This window comes from Triplophysa dalaica, chromosome 2, assembly GCF_015846415.1.
Source record: "Triplophysa dalaica isolate WHDGS20190420 chromosome 2, ASM1584641v1, whole genome shotgun sequence".
Taxonomy (NCBI): Eukaryota; Metazoa; Chordata; class Actinopteri; order Cypriniformes; family Nemacheilidae; genus Triplophysa; species Triplophysa dalaica.
Window position 1 is genome coordinate 2,223,135 of NC_079543.1, and position 27,075 is coordinate 2,250,209.

A 27,075-nucleotide genomic window follows, 5' to 3' on the forward strand; every position below is an offset into this window, starting at 1 on the left:
TTTTATAGCAAACATTTGTTCAATGCTAAATCAAATATTGAATAGTTTGTGTTTCTGGATTAAATCTCTCTAAATTTATGATCTGCATTTGGATATAAAAACCTCCTTTTACACATGAACATTTATCATATGAACCTCAACAGTGGTGACAATAATTAGTCATACTGCATTGCATGATGGGAGTTTTTCAAGCATTGCAGCTTAAAATATTTTGTGGAGCGTCACCATTGTTGAGCTTCATATGTTGGTTCTTGATCTATGACTTGAAGATTTTAAGTTAGCATTTGTTTAGCTGCTTTAAAAGTTACTCACTGATAATGTTAGATAAACGTGAATGTTTTTAAACACTGAGTGTACAGGATTCATTATGTTATACATAAACATGATCAAAAAGAAATATCTTGCCTGTGAACTTTTCAATGTTGGATCAACTCATCATAATAAACAGTGAAGAGTTAAACACTTCACAGAACTGATCTCTCTGCTCTACAAAAGTGCATGAATTGATACAGTGCAAAATCTAACAATAAAGTCAAGGGTCAAGAGTCCAACTAAAGCAAACACTGATCTCCATGATGGTGACATCATATAACCAATAAAACATCAACATCTCAATAACAGCAGGTGTTCATCACTAATGCTCAATCATCATTTAATTACTCACTTAATCATCTCATTAACTTTAACTCTTTGAGGACTTGAGACTTGCTTGTGACTTGAAAGAAATGTTTTGGTTCCTCCGCTGGTGAAATCAGCTGCTGAGTTCATGGGTGAAACAAAAATATGGCAGAACTTTTACTTTATGGCACCAGGATTGTCCACCTCTGCAGAAGAGTAGAACGAGATCTATTGCTCACGAATGTGAGGTGAGATAGTCCAGAGGATCCAGATGGAGTCTTGTGAAGCAGCTCTTTCATTGAACAATGAACTTTCAGAACTCTTGTATGGTGGAAAAGCAAATCTGTCTCTAGAGTAACTTCTCTCTTTTCTTTATAGAATGATGGTGTCAGTAATGACACATATACAGCCTTCGATCCCAACACCAGATCATCTGACCTGTACAACACTCTCACAGTAAAACAATCCACATTGAGTCAGTCGATCTATCTAGATTAGATAATGTCACTCTTTATGTTTTTCACACAGACAGTCCGTCCTGAAGACACACGCTCAACTCCCATTGTGAACTCTTCTGTGTATGAGAATCTATCAGCACCCTCAATACTAGATAATAGGGGAAACGTTCGGTAAAAAAAAAATTAAAACATCTAATCTAGACTGAAAATGACACAGGGAGTGGGGTATTTTGGGGGTAAAATAATTTAAATTCAATTTATTATGTATTGATATTCTGCCTTCTTAAACCTTAAGTGCAGCCGTGTTTATTCCTTCAAATGAGTTTCAATTCATGAATTTTTTTCATAATGATCTGTTGATCTTCAACAGAAAAGTGAATTACGTCGAAAGCCTCACACATATGTCCCACACAAGATAAGCTTAACTAAGCCGAGAGTCCAACTGGTGTGACACAGCCTTAACGCTCTGTTAAGGCTGGGTTTTAACGTTCAAATACAGAGCGATGAGCAAAGGAAAACTGAGGGTTTAAATACACACAAAAGAAACGGCACAGGTGCAAATGATAATGCGCAAAGGAGAAATCAAAATCAGAATAAAGTCCAATGGGGGTCTCTAGTTTCCAAAACCATGAAACACCCCGGCTGAATGCTGTCTTTTATAAATGTGATCAAACTAAATACTCTTAGAAGATACGAAGTATCAATACTGCTCTAGGTACTTAAGATTACTATGAGATTGGCAGAAACTATGCGTTCACACGGACCTTTAATGAATGTTGCAACTGACTCTGTGGAGTGTTGCAAATGTCTCCTTTTATGTGGTCAGTCGCAACACTTGACTTTGTCTGTTACAGTATCAATTTTGCGTATATTATCATATATATTACAGTGTAGGTGGGTAGCTGAATATGAAAATCTTGGCTTTCTACTAAAAACAGTCTCAGAGAAACTGAAGGAAACACAAAAGGTTTTGCAACCGTCCCCAGTCTCCACTACTGCGGGTATTAGACCATCGGTCCGTGTATCATCTGATCATTTGATTATTCCATTCAATACAACAAACGGGAAAAGAAAAAAACTGTCGATATTTCGTTTTTTCGTTTTTCTGTATGCACAACTTTTGGGGAAAACTATGTTTTTCTTCTTATTTCATCTTGAAACGGGAAATCCAATAAATACATAAACCAAAACGAAATAACGACCCGAAATACTGTTTTTTCATTTTGGGGTAATTTCGCACGGACTTCTGCGCGCACACGATTTGCGCAATGCACAGACGTTTACCGGGATCGGCTCTCATTAAATCCTTGGTGTTTCCAGTCTGACGTCAGCACGCAACTCTGTTTTTTAGCAAGTTTAACAATCATATGTAGTTTATATGAGTTAGGTTAGGGTTAGTATGTGGGTTAGGGTGAAGTAACAGGGACAAGTGCAATGCGATCTTGCGTAACTCGAAATGGATGCATTTACATTTGCTTCGTTTGTACTTTTCACTCCAGTTAAAAGAGTCACACTGGACATGACGGTGAAATATATCTCAAAAATATAATATTGGACAATGCCTGACGTTCACATACAATACATTCCAGAGCTTATACAGTCGAAGTTTGTCAGTATTATTGATTTTAATATGTTACATTTAAGTGAACAGTTAGTCACAGCTTTCTAGCACCAAAGGCGTAAATCCATACATTACGGTTGTAATTTAGAAGTAATGTGACGCGAACAGCCCCTCTCTCCCCCCGTAACGTCATTCAACCGAATTCATTAGGTTCCTCCAGCAAAAACTACAGTTCTGCTATAGAGTAATTCACAAAATTGTTCAGTTTGTGTTGAAACTGTGAGGTTTTTGTGTAGTCATTTGCATTACATTACATCAACTTTAGCTAAATTAACCTATGAACTGACAAATGATTGCAGTCATATGCCTATCTAGTGAATAATTTATGCAGATTTTGCTTGCATTAGGCTACTGTTTTTAGGTAACATGCCAGAGCCTCTACAGGCCCATATAATGTTGCAGTGTTCCCCAGAGAGCATATGGCCTCTTTTTCCGACATCTCGTGATATGTCACATTATTTATAAACACTTCATGAATATGAACCATGTACAGCTAAAGACATGTTAATTATAACTGGTCGATCTCATTCGTGAAGAGCGTGATGCCGCGCTAACATAACGCGCATGCGCAAAGCGTGCACGACCAGAAGTCCGTGCGAAATTACCCCAAACTGAAAAAACAGTTTTGGTTTATGCATTTATTGGATTTCCCGTTTTAAGATGAAATAAGAAGAAAACCATCGTTTTTAAAAAAAGTTGTGCATACAGAAAAACGGAAAAACGAAATATCGACAGTTTTTTTCTTTTCCCGTTTGTTGTATTGGAATAATCAAATGATCAGATGATACGCGGACCACCATCGCTTCCTTAATTCAATAAGCTTCGTTTAAAACCCTGCAGTGCTGTTGGTTGATGTTGTAGACGCGGCAGAAATGAAAGGAAACTATTCTGCTAGAATAAAGACGAGAGAGCTCAAGCGAAACTAAATCTCTTTTGAACGTGTATGGGCAAAACATAAACATGTCAGTATTACACTTTATGGTCGTATTGTGTAACTTCCCCATTCAGCTAAGACATAAACACAAATTAATAGTTACAGTAAAGGATGGGATTTCTTGTAAACCATAAAACCATGCCCCGGGAAACCCCCCATTCCTAGTTTCGGTTTAGTCTTGATGTTACAAAAACCCATACTCATTGATAAACACTCTTAAAAGAAAACAGACACTGTAGGAGTGTAACTCGACTTCAGTCCAGATTTTGCCAACACAGAGATATTTCATATACTATCCAGGTTAAATGGCTGCAAGGAGGCAAGAAAGTGAGTATAATTATTTAATCCTTTAAATAATTTATATTAATCCTTTTACATTTGTTAAAGTGCTACATTTAAGTGCCTGTATTAGTTTGACTAATAATAATTTATCGCTCAGTATGGGGAACAAAGTGGAATAACAACTGACATGAAATGTCTTTCATGTGTGGCAGTGAGATCTTTAGAGAAATTTAGTCAAGAGAAGTTGATCTGAAAACACAAAGGGTCCTATCTTGCACCCAGCGCAATTGACTTTGTACACCGACGCATGTTTCATTCCTATTTTGCACCCGCGCAAAGCGTGCTTTTCCCTCCACAGAAGCACGTCGCTAAACTAGTGAATGAACTTGCGCTCCCTGGGCGGTTCAGCGCAAAAAAGGATGCGTGTTCCGGCGCAAACAATCCCTGGTGCTATTTTGCTGTTCCATTAAACAATTGCGCCACTGACCAGAAAAAACCTAGTCTAAAGTCAGTGGCGCGTTGCGCGTTGTTCATTATGCTATTTTAAGGGCGCATGCTCGACCATAATGTATAGCGTGCACAACGCGCATACACTTTGCTCATGTAATCTGCACAGATACAACAGTTATTTTTGCAAATCATAAATTGTTAAACTAAAAAAATATTAACACATGAGATGACGGAATTCATTGTGGTGTGCCACGAAGATGTGAAAAAATAGGCATAAATCTAGCTTACAAATTATTCAGGCTAATTGTAGTAATTAAGGATCAGACCTGTTTGCCCAATAGTGGCAATAAGACATATATATATATAAGGACATCTGACAAATTGGTTTGTCCGTCAAGAACCAGGAAAAAAAATCGACTGAAAAACTGAAAAAACTGAAAGACTGAAAAAAAAAGACTGTGAAATCACCTTTACCATAATGTAAGTACATTAAAAACCTTAGTCTTCAACTGACCAGTTAAATTGAGCGTGCTCATATTTTTGCGCCTGGTAAATACGCCATAATAATAGCAATCCATAATGGAACTTGCGCACCTGCTTTTAAAGGGAATGTTGGATGACGCTCTGATTGGTTTATTTCACGTTACGCCCAAACCACACCTATGAATAATGAAGCCACTTCAGACCAACCCATTTTAGATTTGCGCCGGGCGCAAGAGCCATTTATCCCGCCGGGAAAATAGCAACAGCGCCGAGACCCGCCCACAAAGTTACTTGCGCTTTGACACTTGCGTTTCAGATCGTTAAAATAGGGCCCAAAGTCTTAAATGATGTACAGGCTTCAATTTAGATAAAAAGGATGTATAGAAAGTGATTGATAAGCTATAGATATATAAACTAAGGGCCAGTTTACCGGACAGGGATTATATTTAACCTGGACTAGGCTCTGGTTAAATTAGGATATTTAAATCGTTTTAAAAAACATACAAAAAAAACCCATAACTGGTGACATCTTGAGGCAAAACATTGACCCTGATATATTTTGAGATATGTCAGTGCAAGTTGTTTTCGATTAAGACACCTCGAACATTTAATCTAGTCTAGGACTATAGGTTTAAACCAGCCCTAAGAGTAATGGATGGTTTAACAGCGATGACATTAAGTTTAAATTAAGTACTTGCTGTGATCTGCAGATGGACCAAGGATGCAACTAGCATCAGCTAATATTAACGCTCTGAATGTCATTGGCGTCATCGACACATTTGACAGACCAGGAGACGCATACACAGAAGAAACATATGCTCGATGTGGAACACATGCAGTAGCTTTCGAGGATGAGCCAGGAAAGAGACTCCCCAAAGCTGGAGCTCATTGTGAAGCAGGAGTGGGTCGAGCTCGTGCTGAATTCAGTGTATTTGATGCAGAAGCTAAAGGTCCAAACGCCTCAGCCGGTGCTGAAGCAAATGTAGTTGGAGTCGGAGCGATGGCTCGAGCTGAGCTTGCAAGCGCATCCGCCAACGCCGGTCCGCTTGGTGTGAAGGTGGGGCTCGGAGTGGATACGGGGGTATCTGTTGGTGCAGATGGATTCGAGGCAAAGATCCTGGGAACTGGAATAACACTCGGTCCAAAAACCAGCGTTTCTCTTCTGGGTTCAGAAGTGTCATGTTCAGTCATGTAGACATACAGATATGTCTTTGAATCTTTGAATGTACATGTGTTATATTGCATTAGAGGACCACAATACAGATACAAAAAATGTATTCAAGAAAACTTAATAAAATTTAAAGATTAACCTTTTGGTTGTTTAGTTTGGGTGACTTTTATACATGACATTTTTCATAATGATCTGTTCATCTTTAACTAAAAAGTGAATTGCTAGCTGACCCTTAGCAAGACCAGGTTGTGTATGTCTGGTTTCATAAACTCAAAACTTACTCTGCAAATCAGTGTTTGTTCACCTCGCTTCATGATACAGGCCATTGGTGTCTTTTATAAATGTGGTCAAACTAAATCCTCTTCGAAGATACGAAGTGAACAATACAACTCTATAGGTAAGATTCAGATGACCACGATATACATACAAAAAAAATGTAAGTTATACAATTTTGAACTATTAAAAATAATGTTAACCACATTTCACGGCCATGATTTGTACATAGAATCAAAAGACTGATTGGTTACTGATGTCATATACATTTTTATCATTGATAGAAAGAAACACACAATTAAAAGAGTTTAAGAAAACTTTATGTATCACAGTTTTTTAAAGAGACAGTTTATAACATTCATTGAGAGTAATAATAAGCATTTGGAATGTTTATTATTAAAGACACGTTGCTCTTCTGTTCTGTTGATGTTGCAATGTTCCACACAAGATTTGTTTAGTTTGGGTGACTTTTATTATGTAGACTTCCTCACCCGTGTCTCTTTTTTCATTATAACCCACTGTTTCCATTTGTCTAGTAGATTTAATATTAATATCATTAAAGAGGTGCTGAGATTTTGATACAGATATCTGCTTAACTTGTTTTGCTCATTTTCCTACATTCCTGTAGAGAATCATGGAGACGGTCATGGCTGCAATCTGTCAGGAAATAAAACTCTTATTTACAATACAACACAATAGTTATATTTAACATTTACATGCTGGTTACATTACATCCTGACCATTTATAATATCTGATGTACATCACACAATTTCTCAAACTGAAAATGAGAATATTTACCTCTAAAGCAGCGATGCCTATAGCGACACCCGCCAGCAAAACTGCATTTTCCTCAATCAGATTGACAAACGCCTGGAAACAGCCCAGCCTGGGCTACAAGAACAGCAGACAGCAAACATCACACAATACTCTATGAAATGATAGGTATGTAAATGTATATATATATTTATTAGTATTCACATTTAATCATTTTATCCAAAGCGGCTCTCAAAGAAAGAATACTTCTTTTGTGTTCCACTGAAGAAAGACTCATGTACAGGTTTATAACCACATTAGGGAGAATACATGATGAAAATGTTTGTTTTGGGGTGAACTTTATCTGTATTGGTAATATGATTAATGTATTATCTGGTCTCCAGAAAATAAAAGTCTCTGAGGAAACTGAGGATGAGAAATAACCTCTTACCAAGTTCTGGACTGAATTCTCATCACAGGTTGTCACATTTGTCAAGCAACATGTCTCAGGATATAAAGAGGTTTTATTAACAAACTGAGATGCGGTGAAGTCAGAGTAGTTGTAATATCCACAGCAGTTCAGCTAGAGACACACACAAACACGACGGTTATCAGCAATCCTTCACATGTAGACTATGAATCAAAAGCCGGTGGTGTTGTACCTCATTCATAGTGTTATTCCAGACAGCGGTGAAACTCTCTTCCTCTCCATATTTATCCCTGAGGCTTCTAGAAACTTTCTGTCCAACGTCCTCCAGTAATTTCGCAGCCTGGAACAATATATCGAACATGTAACAAGATGTGTGTGGTTGTCGCTTAGTGAAGGTTCTCTATTAAATGATGACTGAATCCATATCAAGTGATGACAAACAATTGTACCAAAGGCTCAAAGATAAAGAGCACCACAGCCGCTGCCACCTCCACGATGAAGATGATGAGAACAATGATGAAGAACTGAAAACAAACAAATACAGTCTTGTGTTTCCATTTCTCTATGAGACTGAAATCTAAATATGTTCAATGACGGGCAGCACTCACAGAGAGAAGCATACACCTGTTCTCCTGCATCGCCCCACAGCATCCAAGGAAACCCACGAGAGCGAGGAACACACCCACTGCGATCAGCAGGTATCCCACATTGGTCAGCTGTGCGAGCTCAGGTGGAGCATCATCAATGTGATCCAAAAAACCCAGAAGAGAGATCTTATCCACCTTCACCCAGATTCCCAACGCAAGTATCGCGGCACCTGCCAACTGCAAGGAGACAGAGAAGATAATAATATATGATAATATATATATAAGAAAGTTATATTATAAAACTGTTAATAATATTTCTTTTAATATGTCAATTGCAGATGTGTGTCTAAAAGCAGAAGCCTTCTTCCTTACAAAGATGAGGCCATTGAAGACAAACATCATGACTTTAAGAAACCCATTGCAACCCATTTTGGTCGATTCCTGAAAAAAAAAAACTTTTTGTTTATACATGTTAAAATCATTAAAATGGATGTTGATTTAAATAGAAAACATAATCGTTTAAAATATTCTCACGAAACTTGAAGCTGCAATTTTTCATTAGTGAAAAATCAGTTTTGATCCAACAACCCAAAAACAGTGCTCAAAACTGTCTCCTTCCCCCAATTCACAACAGTAATCTTGTAATAATGATTTACAATTTGAGCTGACCAATATGACACAAGAAACTTTTTAATTCTTATAAAGCTAAATAAGATGCAGTTTCATGTTTTAAACACAGATGGCGACAGCGAGACAAAAGTTACAAATGCCAGTTTGATTTGCTCAAAAAATGTCACACTGACTCATTTTGTATTCCATCATTTAAAATCATCTTTATTCTTATATAATAAAAGATCTGTGTCTTCAGTTTAATGTTTGCCATCTTTTGTTTATCAAAACTGTCTGAAACAGATAAAGACCAGGGGCCGCTTGCATTAGACAAGTACAAGAAGTTAGTCATCTCATTTTTTTTCTTTAAGACCGGTCACACCTTCTCTAAATCAGTCACATAAAAAGTTGATTGATGTAATTAAAATATAAAAATTAAGACTGATTAGACTTAACTGACTGCTAGTGAGTGAGACGAGATGTTAAGATGCTGTTATGTAAGTTTATGTAACTGGACCAGCAGCCTTTATCAGTTTTATGGCCATCCTCATTTTCAGTCATAAATGAGTGTCACGTGCCATCACAATGACGCACGGAGGCAAATTAATACATAAACACACTATTGATTTATTTATTTCTACAGAAGCTGTGAACTCTTATCATAGACCGCCCAGGGTAAAGTCCATTTGTGATTTATCATCATCTTCTCTGAAGGATAACGTCACTGATTTGTAAGGAAGTAAACTAGTAGAATGCTTGGTAATAACTGTACGTCATCATCCCATAAACATTGAATGATTTCAAGACTTTGAATTGCAACACAGAAGATGTTAAACATTTGAATCAACGCTTTGATGGCGTTTGAAAATTTGAAGAATACACAAAGAAGTTGTCTTAAAACTCAGCTAATCTCTAACTGGCAAACAGTCAACCACTGGAACAAGAAATAGCGAATGTCTCTTTTAAAATAATCTTATGAAAAATGTTTAAACCTGCCAATAAAAACAGTACTGAATTAAGTTAATTTGATGTTAAAAATAATCCTATCATTCCTGTAAATAAAAGGACAATATGTCTCTCTTCTGAAAACCTGTGTCTTTGTTGGTAAAATATTATTATTACGTAACCCAAAAAATATCAAATATTTAACCAAGAGTCATGATGTTTATACAAAATGAAGTCTTACCTGTCCACAGGTGACTGATGATGTGTAAGATGAGTCTGAAATAGAAAGAACCTCTGAACTAAAATTTATGCTGGGGGGCGGAGCTTAGACGCCAACACACATCATTTGTTTTTTCTTAAATTATTTCCTTTGTACAAAGTTCAACTTGGGCTTTAATGACGTGATATGTTTCAACAGAAGTCAACTGAACATTACATTTTGGATAATCAACTTTTAAAATATTAACAGTATTTATTACATTACATAGAAATATATAATACCATTTAGGCTACTTTGAATGAGGAGAATAAGTTTACTAGGGGGATCAATAATGAAGTAACTTAAGTTCCAAAAACAATACAAAAAACTGCAGTCATTGGAGCTGACAAATTCTGGAAAAAAAAATAAGGCACATATTTCTTATCTTTGTTCCATATGGGAAACAATATTGTCTTTTATGTGTCACATTTTTAAATACAGTTCAATAAAATATTCAAAAATGTTGTGTTTCCATGTGTTTTCATAATTAAATGTATACCATAAAGAAAACCTTTCTGGATTATGGCTGACATTAAGAGTGTGATTCTCAAATGTGAATCATTTTACTTTTGTTTAAAATTAAAAACAATCGTGGAAATTTTATGTGGAAAGTTGATTTAGTCGAAGTGAGTTGATCGCCAGTTGCAAAATATGCATTATAGCAACAATATACGATTCTAACCTAATATTAATATTTGTTTACCGAAACCGCAGCACGAATGGCAAGTTTATGTTGATTTATGGACTATGGGATGATTATTAATCCTAGGCCTAACCAGCACAATAAACTGTTGCACGTTCGTAGTGAAACCTTGTTTATTAGGGGTTAAGACACAAAGTGGAGTACGCACATATTGCTTCCTTTAGTCTTCTTATTATTCTGCTTCTTCTGCCATGGAAGTCTTGGCAGCCTATAGAAACTTACATGGGAAAGTTGTGCAATTTGGCACACATATAGAGGACAGTCCAGTGTTTGAATTGTATCAAGGCTCTTGGGGGTCCCCTAACAGTCCTCAAAAAACAAATACGACAGAGCTGCCAGTACAAGCATCAATCACATGATAGTTTGGATCATTGTTGTTATTTGACCACATCACACGCATACAAGTCCTTAACATGTTGATAATCCATTAAAAGAGATCCACATGAGGGAGGGATTAAAATACATATTTCTTTGTTTTTTACAGCGACCATGCAATCGATCTTACTGTTAATTGTTATATTTTCATTGTAGCCTAGATTTTTTATTTAAGATTTTGCCCAGGATTGGTGTATTTCTTGCTGAGATTTCACTCATTGTAAAATCTTTTTTAAAAATGTTTTTATAGAAATAAGAATAACAAGTTTTTCAAAATGTATGATAACATTTTTCTTACTAATTGAGAGTTTCCTGTCCTTTTATTTTAATTTTCTTGTCCTTTGATTCTTGTTCTTTATATTATTGTAATGCGGCGCTGTTCCCTTTTTTGGAAATGTTATCATTGGAGCCAGTGAGGGAGAGGATGTTTCACCTCATGCAGAAGAGTATGAGCGTTTTAAACGTTATTCATCTCCTGATAATGTAGATCAAGCAGCCTATACGAAAATAATCCATATGAACCAATGCAGAAAAAGAAAAGCAAATGTGATTACTTTGGACAAAAGCAGAAGGGTTGCCTTCTCGTCAAAGTCAAAGCTCATATTTGCAGAAGGGAGTGCAAATAATCTCTGATGTAGGACTGTGCACGATTCATCGAGATTGCCAGTAAATCATGCTGAAATCAAGCTGGCTGCGATTATGCAAGGCATCGATAATATTTTTTTCGTAGCTTGTCCGTGAAGCACGGTACTGGGATCAGTAGGAAATGCTGCGCAAGTTTGAGTTGTCTATAACATGCATTTAAAAAAGAAACACACGTCAAACATGATCGTTATAAATATAATTTATTATCATGAAAACACCTGAGGCGGCTTGAGGAACAGTGATATACACAGGTCCTTAGGCATTTCCTAGAACTACGTGTGTTATGGTCTTCTTCTGCAGTGCGTATTTGGAGTTTCTGCACGAGAGTGTCCTCTGGCTTTCGGGTGCAGCATTATTGTACCGTACTTCACTCACAAGCTGTGCATAAATCATGTGATATATATATTTCGGTTAATCGTGCACAGACCTACTCTGATGAATGCGTTTTCTGAGGGAATAAAAAATATTCTTTGGGAAACGCAAAAGTTTTGCAAATGAACGCAATGTTGGGGAGAGCAAAATATTTAAAATATTTTCACTCCATTTCCTATTTTCCACCACCTTTATGTCCCTTAAGTGGCTCAGTTGCATGTAAGATCTGCTTTGACAATGTAAGATAACATCATACATAAAGAAAGACTTGAATATCAAAATTATCCAAGGCTAACTGAATTTTTTTTGATAAACACTTTCAATATGAGAGGATCCGCACGTAGCCAGTGTCTTGCAGAGAAATCTGTGTACATGTCTTCATTGCACACTGTGTGGAGCGCTTGATCATGCATGGATTTTTCAGATTAAAAATTACATTTTACCTTTATGGTGATAATGATAATTTGCCAAAACAAATAACTTTGTGCTTTTAGTTGTCTAGTTTTAATGAAAAATCAGGGGACCCTCCAAGTTCACTACTTTAGAGCTTATGAGAGGTCCCTCAAGGCTCTGAGTCTGACTCTGAAATGTTTCCATGGCAAATTTGGAGCCTCTAACCCAAACTCCAATGCGTCACCAACAGTACAAACTTCCACATATGTTTTGCCTATAACTATTGAACCGTATGATTCGTATGTCACTTTTGTGATCAGAATGCACTATGTATGACGTCGATTTCTGTCAAAATCCCCCACCATTTAATTTTTTTTCGAAAAAACCTCCTCAAACTTCACTCCATAAGAGTTGATTCCTTTAGGTATGGGGAGTCAAACTATACCCAATTTTCCTCAGTCGTCCATTGTGGACGGCGCCCATTTTGAATTTTGCAATAAAATATTTTTTTTAAGAACGCAATAATGTATCACTACGAAACTTGCAAGGCAAGTTTCATCAAGGTCAAGTTCTGAGATGACTTGTAAAGTAATAGGCCAATAAATATATTGAAATTTATTAAAATGCTTATAACATATGAAGAAATTAGATTAAATTAGATTCAACTTTATTGTCATTACACATATACAAGTACAGTGTAACGAAATGTAGTTTAGGTCTACCCAGAAGTGCAATTAGCAAGTGCAGGATATACAGTGTGAATAAATACAGAATACAATATTAGGAAAATACTATACAATGGCCATGTACTATGATAATATGACAGCGGTATGTACTATGAACAATATAAACAGAAGGCTATATACTGTGAGCATCAATGTACAGGTGGTTATGAACAGATAACAATATAGACTATACAATAGTGCAAGTGACTTGAGTGTGCATTAGTTACAGACATTAGCAATAAAGTTACAGTGCTGTAGATGAGTTAATGCGGTTATTACAAGTACGGTGCAGTACATGAGTTAATGCAGTTATTGAAGTTATAGTGCAATACATGAGTTAGTGCAGTTATTGAAGTTACAGTGCAGTAGATGAGTTAGTGCAGTTATTGAAGTTACAGTGCAGTAGATGAGCTAATGCAGTTATGAAAGTTACAGTGCAGTAGGTGAGGTAATGCAGTTATGAGAGTAGTCCATTAGTGCAAATGAGCATTCAGTGTAATATTCCTGGTGTGCAAGTGAGCAGTATAGAGTGCAAATGATGCTATGTGTGTGTAAACAGTCCGGTAGAGCAGATAACATGAAGTACTGGTGTGTACAGTTAAGTCATGCATGTTAGCCATGTAGTGCAATGTAAACAATGTAATAGCAGCATTACAGTTAAAGTTATGAGGGGTAGTGGAATCAGTGGGGAGCAGAGTTCAATAATGAAACAGCTCTGGTAAAAAAGCTGTTTCCTAGTCTGCTGGTTCTTGTCCGGAGGCACCTGAAGCGCCTACCGGAAGGCAGGAGAGTAAACAGTCTGTGAGCGGGGTGAGAGGAGTCCTTGAGAATGCTGCGAGCTTGACGCAGACAGCGTTTCTTTTGGATGTCCTCAATGGAAGAGAGTGTAGTCCCTGTGATGCGCTGGGCTGTTTTCACCACCTGCTGCAGTGCCTTGCGCTCAGCAACAGAACCGTACCAGACTGTGGCACAGTTGGTCAGGATGCTCTCTATCGTGCAGCGATAGAAGTTCTCCAGGATAGTTGAAGACAGTTGGTTCTTCTTCAGTGTCCTCAGAAAGAAGAGACGCTGGTGAGCCTTCTTGACCAGGCATGAGGTGTTGGTGGTCCAGGACAGGTCCTCCGAAATATGGGTCCCAAGGAACTTAAAACTGGAAACACATTCAACAGCCATCCCGTTAATGTGGATGGGGTCGAGTGTGCCTCCTTTCGCCTTCCTGAAGTCCACAATGATATCCTTTGTCTTGGAGGTGTTAAGGAGCAGGTTGTTGTTTGAGCACCATGTGGCCAGGTGCTGTACCTCCTCCCTGTAAGCAGTCTCATCGTTGTTGCTGATGAGACCAATCACTGTTGTATCGTCTGCGAACTTGATGAAGGAGTTAGTTCCATTCACAGGCCTGCAGTCGAGTGTGAAAAGGGAGTAGAGAAAGGGGCTCAGTACGCATCCCTGTGGTACACCAGTGTTGAGGGTGATGGTGGTGGAGCAGATGTGGCCTAACCTAACAATCTGAGGCCTGTTCGTCAGGAAGTCCATAATCCAGTTGCAGGTTGAATTGTTAATGCCTAGGTTTCCAAGTTTGATGATTAGCTTGGAAGGGATGACGGTATTGAATGCAGAGCTGAAGTCTACAAACAGCATGCGTGCATAAGTGTCCTTATTATCCAGATGTGTGAGCACCGAGTGCAGCGCCATGGACACCGCATAATCTGTGCTCCTGTTGCTATGGTAGGCAAATTGGTATGCGTCCAGTGTGGATGGTAAAGAGTCTTGTGACAGGACCAGCCGCTCAAAGCACTTCATAACAATGGGTGTGAGTGCTACAGGGCGGTAGTCATTCAGGCATGTCAGGCTGGAATTTTTTGGAATGGGCACAATGGAGGCTTAGTGCAGTGTAAACATCTGTGGAGCTTAGTGTGATGATTGGGTGGTCAATAGAAGGTGTGAGCCTGGTGGCGGGTTCCTTATTGTCTCTCTCAAAGCGTGCATAAAAGTCATTAAGCTCGTTCAGAAAGGCAGCATCTGTGGCTATGGGGATGGAGTGGTTGGGTTTATAGTCACTAATGGCCTGGATGCCCTGCCACATGCGTCGAGCGTCAGAATTGGTAAAATGCTCCTCTAGCTTCAACTTGTAGCAGTGCTTGGCCTTTTTGATGCCGCTCTTCAGATTTGCCCTGGAAGTACTATAGGCCTGTGCATCACCTGATCTGAAGGCGGTGTTGCGTGCTTTCAACAGGAGGCGCACTTCCTTGTTCATCCATGGCTTCTGATTCGGGTATATGGTGATCTGCTTTTGATCTGTGACACTATCAATGGTGGTATTGATGTAGTCCAATACAGAGGAGGTGTAGGTGTCTATGTCCGTGTGAGAGCCACTGGTGGCCTGAGAAGAAAACATACTCCAGTCTGTGTGTAGAAACCTTTCCTGGAGTGTTAAGTCTGCCCCCGCAGGCCACACCTTGATGGTCTTCACTGATGGCTTCACACGATTAATGAGAGGTGAATACTTGGGGGTGAGGAACAAAGAAAGGTGATCAGATTGACCCAGGTGGGGGAGGGGGGTCGCGGTGTAAGCGTCAGCCGTGTTTGTATAGACATGATCCAAAGTTTTGTTTCCTCTTGTGTGGCAGGAAACATGCTGGTGGAGTGATTAAAATCTCCCGCAACAATAAATGCAGCCTCCGGGTGAGCAGTCTGTTGTTTACTGATGGCTGCATGAAGTTCTTTCATAGCAAGCTTGGCATCAGCATCTGGTGGAATATAAGCTACCATCATAATGGTGGAAGTGAATTCCCGTGGCAGATAAAACGGTCTACATTTAACCATGAGAAACTCAAGGTTAGCCGAGCAGTGTCTCCCGACAATAACAGAGTTCGTGCACCAAGCTTTATTGACATAAATGCACAATCCACCTCCTCTTGTCTTACCGGATTCCTCTGCCATTCTATCCGCGCGGTGTGTGTTGTAGCCCGCTAACTCAATAGCGTTGTCCGATAAACCGCTGTGTAGCCATGTTTCCGTGAAGATTATGACATTGCAGTTCAAAAGTCTTTTGTTGTTGATGATGCGAAGTCGAATCTCATCCATTTTGTTCACTAATGATCGTACATTAGCAAGGAAAATGCTGGGTAAAGAGAGCCAGTGTGGTGTTAGCTTTAGCCTAGCTCTTAGCCCTCCACACTTCACCCGCCTTTGTTTACAATCTCGACGCCGCCGGCGAGCACTTCCGCCCGGCCGTGTGGGGTGCGTAGCATCGGGTGTTTGGGCGATCTCAGGAACGAGTTGAATGTTGCTGATATAACTTCCGGGAATGCGCAAACCGATATCCAAAAGCTCATGCCGGGTGTACGATGTGAATGCACAACTGTTCTGAACGAACAGGCCCGAGATGAGCAAGAAAAACACTATATAATTGCTAAAACTGGAGAGACGCTGAGCCTCGCGATGTTCACGCACCGCCATCCTACGCCAATCAATATAATGGTATTCAATTCACATTAATCTGACCCTGCAGGATTTTGTGATCGCAGAATTTAATGCATAATCAAACAAACTCCGCAAAATTTGCCGTTCACGCTTTTTTGGCTAAAGGTTCAAGGTTTGGGCCGTGGTTGGGCTTGACCCTGTAATTGCTGCCTGCAGCTATATTTACTCATTGTTTTTCCATTTAAAGGGATACTTCACCCAAATAGTATCATCTCATTTTTTACTCACCTTCGAGTTGTTCCAAATCTGTATACATTTCTTTATTCAGATGAATACAGAAAACAATATTTAGAAAAATGCTTATACCCAGACAGATTTTGCCCCCTATTGACACTGAGAGTTGTAAAGAAAAAAGATTTTCATATTATGTCAGCAGAGATGCTTGTTGGAAAAACATTATTGCTAAAGTAAATTACACTTACACTTGTCATTTAGCAGACGCTTTATTCCAAAACACAATATACAAATTAGGTAAACAATTGAAGTAATTGGAACAACATGAGGACAACAGTGCAATAGAACTGGTCTCATATAGCCCACCCCAGTATACAGAGCCAAGGATTGTTTTTGATAGAAAGAGTACATCAGAACTGATCGATCAGGTGTTGACGGAAGAGATGTGTTGACGTAAGAGATGTGTTATCAGCCTATTCTTAAAGATGTGGAACCGATCCATGTGAGGTATGTGAGAGTGATTTTTTTACCTTTTTGGGATGGCACTACAATGCATCATTAGTTTGCAGAGCGTAGGGATCTGGCGGATACATAAATCTGCATTTGCTGGTGAAGATAAGTGGGTGTCCAGCCAGTGGTGGTCTTGTAGGCCAAGAGCAGAGTCTTGAATTTGATGCGAGCGTCTAAAGGGAGTCAATGTAACTCACTGAAGAGTGGAGTGACGTGTGCTCTCTTCGGTTCATTGAAGATAACTGCATTCTGGATTACCTGTAGAGGTTTCGTTGTGCAAGTTGGAAGTCCAGCCAGTACTGCATTGCAATAGTCCAGTCTGGACATAACAAGAGCCTGGAAAAGGACTTGCATAGGATGCTCTGATAGGAAAGGTCAAATTTTCCTAATATTGTAGAAGAGGATGAATCTACAGGATCGCGTGGTGCTGGCAAGAAACAGCAGTTTTCTGTCTCAGATGGCCACAGAGACAATTGTTGCCTGTGCAAACATCATAACTTTCTTGAAAAAAGCAGAAATAACACTTCGGTTGGAAATATGTGTTAATCACGTGATGTGAGGCTGAACTTGTGGACATTTTCTTATTTTACTCATATAGAGTTTGCACTGGCATTGAGCGCTTGTGAAATAGGTAAGAGCAACATTTTCAAGTATTTTCAATTGTATATGCCAAATATATTTTTTGTCATCCGATGTCTTAATCTAGATATATTATCTGTAATCTTTTGAAGAACCTGTCTTTAAATAGTTACAGCACTCAAATGTTTAGATATAAAATATTTTACTATATTCTTGGTCCTGCATTATGTCACATGTAACTAAAGTCTGTCAGACCTCTGGTTTTTAAACAGTATCTGTAAAGATAAAAAAGTGAACAGTCAGTGCGACAGCCATCAGTTACATTCAGTCATTTTATGATCAAAACCAAATACAACATAATTATCAATGTCGCATGTGACAACTGTTTATATACATTTAGAGAATTGGCAGACTCTTAGTTTTATGAATAGCGCATTCAGTCCATAATTGATTTTTATCAGTATGTGCTTTACCTGGGATTGAACACATAATCTTTGTGTCGCTAGCACAATCCTTTATCAATTGAACTACAAGAACACAAACACTGAATAACACTGTATGTTGAATACTTTTGAAAACTTGACCATAAAATGTTCTTGTGTTATGTGTGAACTACTCATGAATATAGTGCCTGACGTGATGTATCATGGATTTGATGTTTTGTAACCCAGATCAGAACAGCTGTTTGCATCATAATGTTTTATATACAAATGATCCTATATAAAGTTTGTCAAATCATCATTTTTAATGTAACAGTGACTGAGTGTTGACTGGTTGTGTTGCTGCTATGGTGATGTCAGTCAGAATGGCTCCTCCTCTTCCTCTGATTCTTCTGCTCATGATTCAAGGTGAGTAACTGATGTCACATCATCACTTCAGTCGTGTGATCAACACATCTTTATCATCTCTTTAGTATTTGTTCAGTAGTCATCATTGAGTTTGTGTTTTCTGTCTGTCGTGCAACAGTTGTTCAGTTTTACTTTTCTTCAACACTCTCAAACCACAACTGTTAGAAAAATATCTTCACACTTTTATCAGAACTGTGTAGTATTCTCAGAAACTGCTGCTTTTGTCTCTTTCAGGAGTTTATAGTGCTGATGATTGGGGTGTGACTTACAGCTCTTCACACATCTGTGCACTAAAGGACTCAACAGTGACAATAAACTGCACTTATAAATACCCTACTGACCATATCATCACAGAAGTGTTCTGGACCAACATTGACAGTCCTGATCCTCCAAATCTGTTTAATGACTCTAAATACAGTGAGAGGATTCAGTATCTGGGAGATAAACAGCACGACTGCAGCGTCAGACTGACTGATGTGAGACACACAGATTCACACAAGTACTATTTCAGATTCATCACTGATAAAAATAAATGGATCGGTAAACCTGGAGTGACTCTTAATGTCACAGGTGAGAGTGAATGAGTGTTTGATGATAATAATGTGATGTGTTGAATGACATGAGGAGGATCAGTGTTGTGTTGTGTTCAGATCTTCAGGTGGAGTCTGAAGGTGAGAGAGTGAACGAGGGACATTCAGTGAATCTGACATGTAAAAGCAGATGCAGTCTGACTGACACATCAACATTCATCTGGTTTAGAAACACACAGACATTAAATGACACAAACAAGAAACTCATCCTGCCGTCAGTTAGAAGAGAGAATGCAGGAGACTATAGATGTGCTGTACAGGGACACAATCTCACATCACCTCCTCGACGTCTCAATGTCATCTGTAAGTTCACTCTCAATTATTTCATTATTCACTTAAGATGATTTATCACTGATATACTGAATATAATCTCTCAATAGATCCTCCAGATAAACCTGTGATCTCCATCAGTTCTTCTTGTGTAATAGTGGAGGGTGATTCAGTGAATCTGACCTGCAGCAGTGAATCAAATCCACCTGTTCACAACTACAGCTGGTTTAAAGAGAATCAAACATCATCTGTTGGATCTGGACAGACGTTCAGCATCAGTAACTTTAATTCAAGTCTCAGTGGATGGTTTTATTGTGTGGCTCAGAATGAAGTTGGATGTCAGAGATCAGATGCTGTTTCACTCACTGTTAAAGGTGAGAATCGGTGAATCAATGTTTTTCGATTTGTAAGTCATCTGTAACCATTTTCCCCCTTGAAATCTTTTATTATGGGGAAATGTGCCGCATTTACAGTGATTATCACAGAGCATTCTAGACACAATTTATATATTTGGCTTAAGAGCTGCATGTTCAGTTTTTTGGTAGAGGGAATTATGTGGTGTAATAAATATATGCTTAAATATACATCAGCATCACTTTAACTTCATAACATCTGACCATTTTTCATGTTGTAGAAGGAAATGTGGTTGCTGGCGTTGCGACTGGATGTGGAGGTTTAATCTTCATTCTCATCGTTGTGTTTGTGTGGTGAGTTTATTCACAAAACTATCACAACAGAACAAACTGGATCTATTGAGCTTTGCTGAAAACAAACAGATTACTGAGGTTCGCTTCGGTATTCGTTTCTCTCAACAGCAGCAGAAATAATGATTTTACAAAATGTGAACATATACATGTTAATATGTTTAAAATAAGTTTTGTATGCAGATATACTTAAATCTACATGTATCAATATGCTTTATACCAGACTGAATTTAATTCAACTTTAATAAATCTGTTTAGTTACAGGAAGCGCAAACACAGGCCTGATGACATCAGACAAAAGCAGGTGAACAATATATTAAAAAATGACCATAGCAGCAGAAGCAGCTTATCTGTTGCCACTTCAATTTTATTTTGTTTTGATGTTTACATATCACTAGTCAAACTGATTTATAGGCCCTTTATTCTATTTTCTTTTGAAGTTGGGAAATTATAATTTATTTGTTTTTTCTATATAGTTTATATCTGTGTCATTTGTACAATCTTTAAGTTAAAAAAAGTCTCCCTTGAGCTGCACCTTGTACAGGACACACAGTATATCTCATGCACACTCAAAAAAATGGCACTTTGGTTTAACATGATTCAATCATGTTCAGTGATTCCATTTTAGCAATTCGTGCATGGCGGTTAAATCAGCAGGTGCTGCGGATGATCCGTGGGTCGGGTAATAAAAAAAGACATTCTGATTAATTGCGGGTGGGTAGCGGGTGGATGATATTATATACAATATTAACAACATTTCTCAAAAATATCAATAAGTTTTAAATGCATTTTCATCAGGCGCTAATTTGCAGTAATTTAAAAGAAATGCGCGCGTGGCAGCGGTAGAGGACGGTCTATTTCTTAAAGCAGAAATGGAGGCAAAACAGATCCGAGAGAAATTTAAAAAGGGAGAATTAAAAACAAAACAAAAGGTAGGAAAGAAAAGTACCGTGTGGGAGCGTTTTAGTGAAATATGTGATCTGGGTATGTAATATGCAACGACTGTGAGGCACTGTATGTATATTAAAGCCATAAGACTGGTACCTCTAATATGGTACATCATATATGTGCTTAATCGAAATATTAGATTTAAGCATTTAAGAACAAAGACAGTACTAGAAAATTTACTGAGTAATTAAAGTGACGACCGGGTCCAGGTCGGGTGCGAATATCTATATCAGAGAAAATTATACATGCAGGCGGGTGGAAAATTTATTTGAAGCAGCGGATGCAAGTGACATTTTAGCTTATCCGCGCATCTCTATTCCACATGTTTGAGTGATGTTTTCTAAACATGAAATGAACATGTAGCAAGAACATGAATGAATCAAGTAACCTCAACATGAAATGAACATGAAGAAGAACACATCACCATTATTGTGAACAGTGTTTGCTTCAGTTGGGCTCTTGACTCTTTAGTTTTATAATTAAGTTTACTTCAGCTGTCGATGTGAAATAATACACATTTGCTGTAGCGAAGAGAATTTAGAACCCCCACGGTCAGAAAGTAAGAGTCATTTAATCACTATGCTGTCCTTTAAAGTAATTTTGAGTATGTTCTGTTATAGATATTTGAATGCAGAGTTTTGATACAGTTTGAAGAGATAAAAGCAGCGTTATTAACAATTAACAGAATAAATGATCTTCACAACACTGTTACATTTCTGAATCAGTTAGACAAGAAGAATAGAAAAGCAAACAAACATAGAAAAGGGCTGCAAATACTCGCAACACAAACAAACCCAGAAACGTGCTGCAAAGACTCGAAACACAAACAAACACAGAAACGTGCTGCAAATTCTCGCAACACAAACAAACACAGAAACATTCTGCAAATACTCGCAACACAAACAAACAGAAACGTGATGCAAATACTCGAAACACAAACAAACACAGAAACGCGCTGCAAATAGTCGCAATACATACACAAACATAGAAAAGGGCTGCAAATACTCGCAACACAAACAAACCCAGAAACGTGCTGCAAAGACTCGAAACACAAACAAACACAGAAACGTGCTGCAAATTCTCGCAACACAAACAAACACAGAAACGTGCTGCAAAGACTCGCAACAAAAACAAACATAGAAAAGGACTGCAAATACTCGCAACACAAACAAACATAGAAAAGGACTGCAAATACTCGCAACACAAACAAACACAGAAACGTGCTGCATATACTCGCAACAAAAACAAACCCAGAAACGTGCTGCAAAGACTCGAAACACAAACAAACACCGAAACGTGCTGCAAAGACTCGAAACACAAACAAACACCGAAACATGCTGCAAATTCTCGCAACACAAACAAACACAGAAACATTCTGCAAATACTCGCAACACAAACACAAACAGAAACATTCTGCAAATACTCACAACACAAACAAACACAGAAACGTGCTGCAAATACTCGCAACAAAAACAAACCCAGAAACGTGCTGAAAATTCTCGCAACAAAAACAAACCCAGAAACGTGCTGCAAAGACTCGAAACACAAACAAACACAGAAACGTGCTGCAAATTCTCGCAACACAAACAAACACAGAAACATTCTGCAAATACTCGCAACACAAACAAACAGAAACGTGATGCAAATACTCGAAACACAAACAAACACAGAAACGCGCTGCAAATAGTCGCAATACATACACAAACATAGAAAAGGGCTGCAAATACTCGCAACACAAACAAACCCAGAAACGTGCTGCAAAGACTCGAAACACAAACAAACACAGAAACGTGCTGCAAATTCTCGCAACACAAACAAACACAGAAACGTGCTGCAAAGACTCGCAACAAAAACAAACATAGAAAAGGACTGCAAATACTCGCAACACAAACAAACATAGAAAAGGACTGCAAATACTCGCAACACAAACAAACACAGAAACGTGCTGCATATACTCGCAACAAAAACAAACCCAGAAACGTGCTGCAAAGACTCGAAACACAAACAAACACCGAAACGTGCTGCAAAGACTTGAAACACAAACAAACACCGAAACATGCTGCAAATTCTCGCAACACAAACAAACACAGAAACATTCTGCAAATACTCGCAACACAAACACAAACAGAAACGTGATGCAAATACTCGAAAGACAAACAAACACAGAAACGCGCTGCAAATACTCGCAACACAAACAAACCCAGAAACGTGCTGCAAATTCTCGCAACACAAACAAACCCAGAAACGTGCTGCAAAGACTCCAAACACAAACAAACACAGAAACGTGCTGCAAATACTCGCAACACAAACACAAACAGAAACGTGATGCAAATACTCGAAACACAAACAAACACAGAAACGCGCTGCAAATAGTCGCAACACAAACAAACATAGAAAAGGGCTGCAAATACTCGCAACACAAACAAACATAGAAAAGGGCTGCAAATACTCGCAACACAAACAAACACAGAAACGTGCTGCAAATACTCACAACACAAACAAACACAGAAACGTGCTGCAAATACTCGCAACAAAAACAAACCCAGAAACGTGCTGAAAATTCTCGCAACAAAAACAAACCCAGAAACGTGCTGCAAAGACTCGAAACACAAACAAACACAGAAACGTGCTGCAAATTCTCGCAACACAAACAAACACAGAAACATTCTGCAAATACTCGCAACACAAACACAAACAGAAACGTGATGCAAATACTCGAAAGACAAACAAACACAGAAACGCGCTGCAAATAGTCGCAACACAAACAAACATAGAAAAGGGCTGCAAATACTCGCAACACAAACAAACCCAGAAACGTGCTGCAAAATTCTCGCAACACAAACAAACCCAGAAACGTGCTGCAAAGTCTCGAAACACAAACAAACACAGAAACGTGCTGCAAATTCTCGCAACACAAACAAACATAGAAAAGGGCTGCAAATACTCGCAACACAAACAAACACAGAAACGTGCTGCAAATACTCACAACACAAACAAACACAGAAACGTGCTGCAAATACTCGCAACAAAAACAAACCCAGAAACGTGCTGAAAATTCTCGCAACAAAAACAAACCCAGAAACGTGCTGCAAAGACTCGAAACACAAACAAACACAGAAACGTGCTGCAAATTCTCGCAACACAAACAAACACAGAAACATTCTGCAAATACTCGCAACACAAACACAAACAGAAACGTGATGCAAATACTCGAAAGACAAACAAACACAGAAACGCGCTGCAAATAGTCGCAACACAAACAAACATAGAAAAGGGCTGCAAATACTCGCAACACAAACAAACACAGAAACGTGCTGCAAATACTCACAACACAAACAAACACAGAAACGTGCTGCAAATACTCGCAACAAAAACAAACCCAGAAACGTGCTGAAAATTCTCGCAACAAAAACAAACCCAGAAACGTGCTGCAAAGACTCGAAACACAAACAAACCCAGAAACGTGCTGCAAAATTCTCGCAACACAAACAAACCCAGAAACGTGCTGCAAAGTCTCGAAACACAAACAAACACAGAAACGTGCTGCAAATTCTCGCAACACAAACAAACACAGAAACATTCTGCAAATACTCGCAACACAAATACAAACAGAAACGTGATGCAAATACTCGAAAGACAAACAAACACAGAAACGCGCTGCAAATAGTCGCAACACAAATTAACATAGAAAAGGGCTGCAAATTCTCGCGACAAAAACAAACCCAGAAACGTGCTGCAAATACTCGAAACACAAACAAACACAGAAACGTGATGCAAATACTCGCAACACAAACAAACCCAGAAACGTGCTGCAAATTATCGCAACACAAACAAACCCAGAAACGTGCTGCAAATACTCGCAACACAAACAAAAACAGAAACGTGCTGCAAATTCTCGCAACACAAACAAAAACAGAAACGTGATGCAAATACTCGAAACACAAACAAACACAGAAACGTGCTGCAAATACTCGCAACACAAACAAAAACAGAAACGTGATGCAAATACTCGCAAGACAAACAGACACAGAAACGTGCTGCACATTCTCGCAACACAAACAAACACAGAAACGTGATGCAAATACTCGCAACACAAACAAAAACAGAAACGTGTTGCAAGCTGCACGGACGACAACGGAAGTGTTCCCGGGGGACCCCAAAAACTGATGTACCTGATTGGGATGCGCTTCATTTTGACTTTTCAAATTCGTTAGTGGAGTTGTCAGCCACATTGACTATGTCGACTAGAATGAGTTGACAAGTTTTTAATCATTTTTTTAAACCTTCAATTTTTTTTATAGTGACACTTGTTTAAGTAAGTCGAGCAGCTACTACATCTCATAGTTTTTGTTAAACTGTTCAAATCGACAGGCTAATAATATCCTGCGGACGTAAGTTAAGAAAGTTAAAATAAAGTTATAAAGAAATTACCTTCAATGTTGCTGAAAACCCCACTTATGAATTTGAACAGTCAAAATGAAGCGCGTCCCAATCAGGAACATCAGTTTTTGCCGTCCCCCGGAAACACTTCCGTGGTTGTCTGTGCAGCTTGCAACGCGATTCTGTGTTTGTTTGTGTTGCGAGTATTTGCGGGGCATGTGTCGCCAAACTAATGGAGATGCTTTCTGAATTTGCTTGTGTTTTTTTGGGTTTACATGTGTTTTCTTATGACACCTAGCGGCCACCGTATATAATCCACAAAATAAACCAAACAACTATACCGGTCCTGTTGTGATAGATCACTTTCTTTATGCTTTACATATGATTACATGAAAAACATTCACAAGCATTGAAAGAGAAATTGAGGAGCTGACTTCATCAAGGTCCCTACTAAATCAAATACTGATCACAATAATGACTTGATGAAACTACATTTTTTCTACATGAATTGCTGGTGCAAAGGTTATTCAAGCCATTAACATTTTTGAACATTGATTAAATGGTTGCTTACTAACAGGGTATTACAGTTTAGTATTCTGTTGTGTTGGCATTTTAAAAAGTTTTTGTGATGTCTGTTTTAGGAATTGTGCAGCAGAGTATCTTATTAAGTTTACTTGATTCAGTCATGTTCACTTAACATGTTAATTTCATTTTGAGCTTACATGTTTCATTCATGTTCTTTCTACATGTTAAATTCATGTTGAGTTTACTGTGCATGATTGAATCATGTTAAACCAAAGAGCTTATTTTTTTAGTGCAAGTTTGAGCTGGAAACCTTTACAATTGTGTTAAATGAAAGTAATTTGTTCAAGTATAGTGAACCGCATCAAGAAATATATTTTTTGAGTGCATACATTAAGTAAGGGATAATCTACAGGCAGCCGGTATCGCAGAACTAATATTATTTCGCTATTATTTCGCAATAATAGCCGGCTGCTTGTTCATTATCTAACTGTTTACACGGCTACCTGATACAGGGGAAACAAATGGACATGAAATATGAAATATTTCCTTCCGTGAGGAAAATCCAGTACTTTTGGTTTTTAGGTAAGAAACGACGTTCAAACGTCACAAACAGGCAATTTGATTTAATATTTTGTAAAGATAATGTCATATATGTTTATAATAGACTATTGAATATATTTAATTTGTCAAGAATATTTTGTTAAAATGATTTGCTGCATCCGAGTTAGCTTGTGTTATGAGTTTTGTGAGGTTGTTATCTGGGAATAATTAACCTGCAAAAATCGTGACTGGCCAATCAGAATCAAGCATTCCAATGAGCCGTGTAATACATAATTATAACAAGTTGTAATTCAGTATTTTGCTTTCTCTCATTGTAGGATATTATATATTCCACTGTAACAGCGAGAGTCTCAGGGTCTGAATCCAGAGATCCTGAAGAGATCCAGTACGCAACTGTCCGGCATCTAAGATTCAAA

The 27,075-nt window shown here is 38.3% G+C and overlaps 2 protein-coding genes and 1 long non-coding RNA gene across 3 annotated transcripts; 2 read left to right on the top strand and 1 right to left on the bottom strand.

Moving 5' to 3' along the window:
• Positions 1 to 6,627: 6,627 nt before the first annotated feature.
• tspan34a (tetraspanin 34a) lies at positions 6,628 to 9,915 on the bottom strand. The gene is made up of 8 exons (XM_056769794.1): positions 9,857 to 9,915; positions 8,434 to 8,502; positions 8,083 to 8,298; positions 7,924 to 7,998; positions 7,707 to 7,814; positions 7,496 to 7,627; positions 7,090 to 7,182; positions 6,628 to 6,947 (listed from the first exon to the last, which is right to left on the bottom strand). The coding sequence occupies exons 2-8, from the start codon at positions 8,488 to 8,490 to the stop codon at positions 6,897 to 6,899; spliced, it is 732 nt and encodes a 243-aa protein (XP_056625772.1). The 5' UTR covers positions 8,491 to 8,502; positions 9,857 to 9,915; the 3' UTR covers positions 6,628 to 6,896.
• Positions 9,916 to 18,620: 8,705 nt separating this feature from the next.
• LOC130435854 (B-cell receptor CD22-like) lies at positions 18,621 to 19,929 on the top strand. The gene is made up of 4 exons (XM_056766710.1): positions 18,621 to 18,681; positions 18,919 to 19,251; positions 19,332 to 19,574; positions 19,652 to 19,929. The coding sequence occupies exons 1-4, from the start codon at positions 18,621 to 18,623 to the stop codon at positions 19,927 to 19,929; spliced, it is 915 nt and encodes a 304-aa protein (XP_056622688.1).
• Positions 19,930 to 20,168: 239 nt separating this feature from the next.
• Positions 20,169 to 27,075, top strand: LOC130438430 (uncharacterized). Its single transcript, XR_008909333.1, has 3 exons — positions 20,169 to 20,248; positions 20,504 to 20,549; positions 26,977 to 27,075. It is a non-coding gene; the product is annotated as an uncharacterized LOC130438430 (long non-coding RNA).